This window comes from Trichechus manatus, unplaced genomic scaffold, assembly GCF_000243295.1.
Source record: "Trichechus manatus latirostris isolate Lorelei unplaced genomic scaffold, TriManLat1.0 scaffold00144, whole genome shotgun sequence".
Classification (NCBI taxonomy): Eukaryota; Metazoa; Chordata; class Mammalia; order Sirenia; family Trichechidae; genus Trichechus; species Trichechus manatus.
Window position 1 is genome coordinate 4,528,174 of NW_004444080.1, and position 4,025 is coordinate 4,532,198.

Genomic DNA, 4,025 nt, shown 5'->3' on the forward strand with positions numbered 1-4,025 from the left:
CTCCAAACTGTAATTTAGTAAATAATGCTGACCTAAATATTTTCATTCATGATTTTTTAGAACTAAAATGTTATTTCAGAAATTGACTCTTATAGCACAGATACTCACCACAGGGCCAGGAATACCCCGAAGACCTTCTGGACCAGGCTTCCCAGCAGGTCCCTGAGGACCAACTGGGCCAGTTTTTCCAGGAGGACCTTCGGCACCTGCTTCTCCCTGTTAGAAAATGAGATACATGAATACATTAATAATGAGAAAACACATTTTATGATTTTCTCAAAAATACTGAAAGAGAGGTTGTTCAATTATGTATGAGTTTTTAAAACACAGTATCTAAAAATACATTTTACCTTAGCACCTTTTTCACCTTGTCTTCCCTCTGACCCTGTAGCTCCAGGAGGACCCTAAAAACATAAAATTGCATTTAAAATATGCATTACATATAAAAGTGTAGTTGAAGACTTATTTACAAATGCTCCACATTAATTTTTTAATGGATTCCAATAAATTGTATCACTCTTTAGCTATTTGGTCTGAAACACGATGAGGAAATCAAAATCATTTTTGAGTATAAACTTTCAGTTAGAATATTAAAAATAAATGAAGCAAAGTTCAAGTAGAATACAAATAATCCCATCATGTCAATGTAAAGAATCATTAAACAATGTAGAAGATTTAGATAGAAGTTTTAAGTAAATGCTGATGATGTTAAATGTTAAATATTCATATAACATTAATATGTTGTTATTAGGTATTAATTGAATGTATCAGATTTCACCTTCTTTAAATACACAATAAGAGTGACTCCTTTCCTAACCTTAGAACACCCACATATTCAAGTTTTCTTATATAATCACCAACAAACTAAAGAAACACAAAATTTTAAATCTTGGCAGTCAACAGATTTGTAGTCTTTTCATCTTCTGGAACTGTGTAATTCACATAAATAAGTGGCATTAAAGATAGTATCACTTTTTAAAACAAAGTATTGGTATTAGGTGAAACATAGTATTAGGGTAAAAAAACAGAAAAAGAAATCTTCCCAATCCAAAATGTCATCCAAAGGCATAAGAGGATATTCTGGTGTTTGCATAACTTTTATATAACTGCATGGTTTGATAAGGAATGTTAATTATTACATAAACTTAAAGATATTAATAATGTTGCTCCCTGTACATATATAATTTTTTATCTTTGTAAAGTATATGTTGACCTAGTTCCTAACTTTTAGTTCTTTTGTTGACTAGTTGTATGATCTTGAACAAACTGTTGAACATTCCTGAACTTCAGCTCTTTCATTCATAAAATATTATCAGAAAGAATTTTTTGCCATAAAATTGTTAAGAAAATATATGAAAAAAGATTTTTTGAACTTTCCAGTGTAGCTGTATTGGAACGTGATATGGAATATAGTACTTAAGAGCATACAGCTTGGAATCAGTCTGCCTGGATTCAAATCCTGGCTCTTCTACTAACTAGCTGTGGGGTCTTGGGCAAATTACAGATCTGTAACACAGATCTGTAAATACTTCAGTTTACTTCTCAGTAAAATGAGAATAATAGTAGCAACCTCCCATGCTGTCATGAAAATTCAGTAAGTTGAAAATGTGTTAAGAACAGTGTCTGGGACATAGAAAACACTATATAAGTATGAGCTATTGTTATTATAATTATTAAAATTATTAGCTCTCGTTCTATAATAACATATTTTACCTGTATCTTTCAAAATTTCAGAAACCTAACAGTCAGCTTAAAAACAAAATAAGCCTTCAAAATACATTTGTAGACACCATGTCAACAAATTACTTTTTCCATATATGCTGTTTATAATGTCTTAAAAATACAAATTCCAGGTTTGAAACCACTTGTTTTAACTGGAAAATTTTAAATTTGGCTAAAAAAATTCTATGATAGGATCTTGTCATCTATAGTCATATGTTGATAATAATACACACATTAAAACTTCAAAGTGCATCTTTTTAATTTCATACTATTTGTACAAAAGGATATCTATATTAAAGCATAAACTTCAAATTTTCTTTCTTTTCTAATGCTGAACATAAATTATTTTGGTGTGCTGCTTAAAATATTAATTTATGAAAATTAGATAGTCTATTTGAAGAAATTATAATGACTATTATTTTGTAGCTATAAATTGTGAAAATCAAATAAATAATAAGTTTTCCTATCAAGTTTTTTTCTTAAACTGGCAACATAAAAGTAGGAGGTCTTAATTTCAAAAGATTGAGGAGGCAGGCCCAAGATGATGGAGTAGTCAGATGCTTCCTGTGATTCCTCTTACAACACAGACCTGAAAAAACAAGTGAATTGATTATATACGACGACTGAGGAGCCCTGAACATCAAAGGCAAAGTTCAGAAATCAGACTGAGTGACATGGGGAGGGAGAGAAGTTTCAGAAGCAGCGAGCAGTTGCCAGATTTGACCCGGCAGGAGCCGGCACCCTTCAGGCCAGATGGGCTGGCGTGTGCAGTGAGGCAAGCAGTGGTGCTCAGGAGGCGTTTTCCAAATCAGAAGAGAACGATCACCAGAGTCTACTTGAGCCTCCAGAAGAACCAGTGAAAAGCAGCACTCAATCAGTAAAAGCTAAGTACATGTGTCTGACCTACTGTGTGGATCAAAAAACACCCCCTCTGGGAAAAACCTCTCTCCCATTTATCTGCCCCCTCCCCAATGTGCACTGGTCCCTGACCAGATTCAGTGTTTGCAGACTCCCCTGGGCCAGAAGTAGGACCCATCATGCACCCTGAGCCATTCTCCCAGCCTTGGAGAGGGAACAAATTAACAAACAGGAAAAAATAATCTGCCAGCTCACCTAAGCCGGGAACTCAGGATAGGCACAAGTCCTTTACCTAGGCACAGGCGTAAGGGGTCCATGGACTCTGAATGCCTTTCACCCATGCATAGACCTGTGTGGGTCCATTTCAACAGCATAGGCCCAGTTCAACAGGGTATATACCTGAGCCTAACTTCAACTGTATCAGCTATAAGGTCAAGTGGCAGGTTCATGACATTTGACACTGCTCTGCCCATTAAGCAGGGTCCTCACCTACCCCCACCAGGGGCTGGTGGATTCACCTACACCACCTAGCCACCCACGACAGGGGTCCAATAATAAGTGGTGCCCCATAGTCCTTACTGTCAACAGCACTGAGTGCTCATAATCCAGCTGCAAAACACATCCACCTATGTGCCCTAGGGAATGGGGACACGTTTTCCTCCCAGACACTCAGGGGAAGCCGTCAGCCCTCTGCCTTGCTCAACACATGACCCTCTACTGCAGCCAGATACCTGTGCCTACACCAATCACCCCTGCCTGACTAGGACTGTAGGTGAGAGCCTGCATCACGCACTTGGTGACCAACGACCTGGACCCCTGAGATGAATCCATACAAGAAAAGTAAACAGAATCCCAGGCTTACATACCTAGTAACAGATCTAACCATCTGGTGACAGGATGTTAGAGCTTCCAAGGTGCCAATAATCAAACTAGCTCACATGAGCAGCCTATTGGGCATATCAAAACAAACAAAACAAGAAGCACACAAAACCCAGTAAGCAAACATAAAATAAATAAATATAATAACTTATTGATGGCTCAGAGACAACAGTCAATATCAAATCACATGGAGGCAGACCATGATGGCTTCAGCAGGCTCCCAAAACAAAGAATCAAGAAATTTTCCGGAGAAAGAAAACTTTTTGGAATTACCAGAGGTAGAATACAAAAGATTAATATACAGAACTCTTCAAGAGATAAAGAAGGAGATAAGGCAAAACACAAAACAAGCCAAGGAACAAACAGACAAAGCAATAGAGGAAGTCAAGAAACTTAGAGAAGAGCATAACGACAAAAATAACAGGCTGCAAGAATCCATAGAGAGACAGCAATCAGAAATCCAGACGATTAACAATAAAATTTCAGAATTAGAAAACTCAATAGAAAGTCATAGGAGCAGAATTGAGGCAATGGAAGTCAGAATTAGTGAGACTGAAGATAAAGCA

General features: G+C 36.9%; 1 protein-coding gene across 1 annotated transcript in view; it reads right to left on the reverse strand.

The window, feature by feature from the left end:
• The window catches only part of COL11A1 (collagen type XI alpha 1 chain), a 235,940-nt gene that overhangs the window by 25,942 nt on the left and 205,973 nt on the right, over window positions 1-4,025 (reverse strand). Inside the window, exons 51-52 of the mRNA XM_004385738.2 lie at window positions 351-404; window positions 109-216 (exon numbers count right to left, since the gene is read on the reverse strand). Coding sequence (XP_004385795.1) covers window positions 109-216; window positions 351-404 — 162 coding nt within the window. The remainder of the gene's footprint in view (window positions 1-108; window positions 217-350; window positions 405-4,025) is intronic.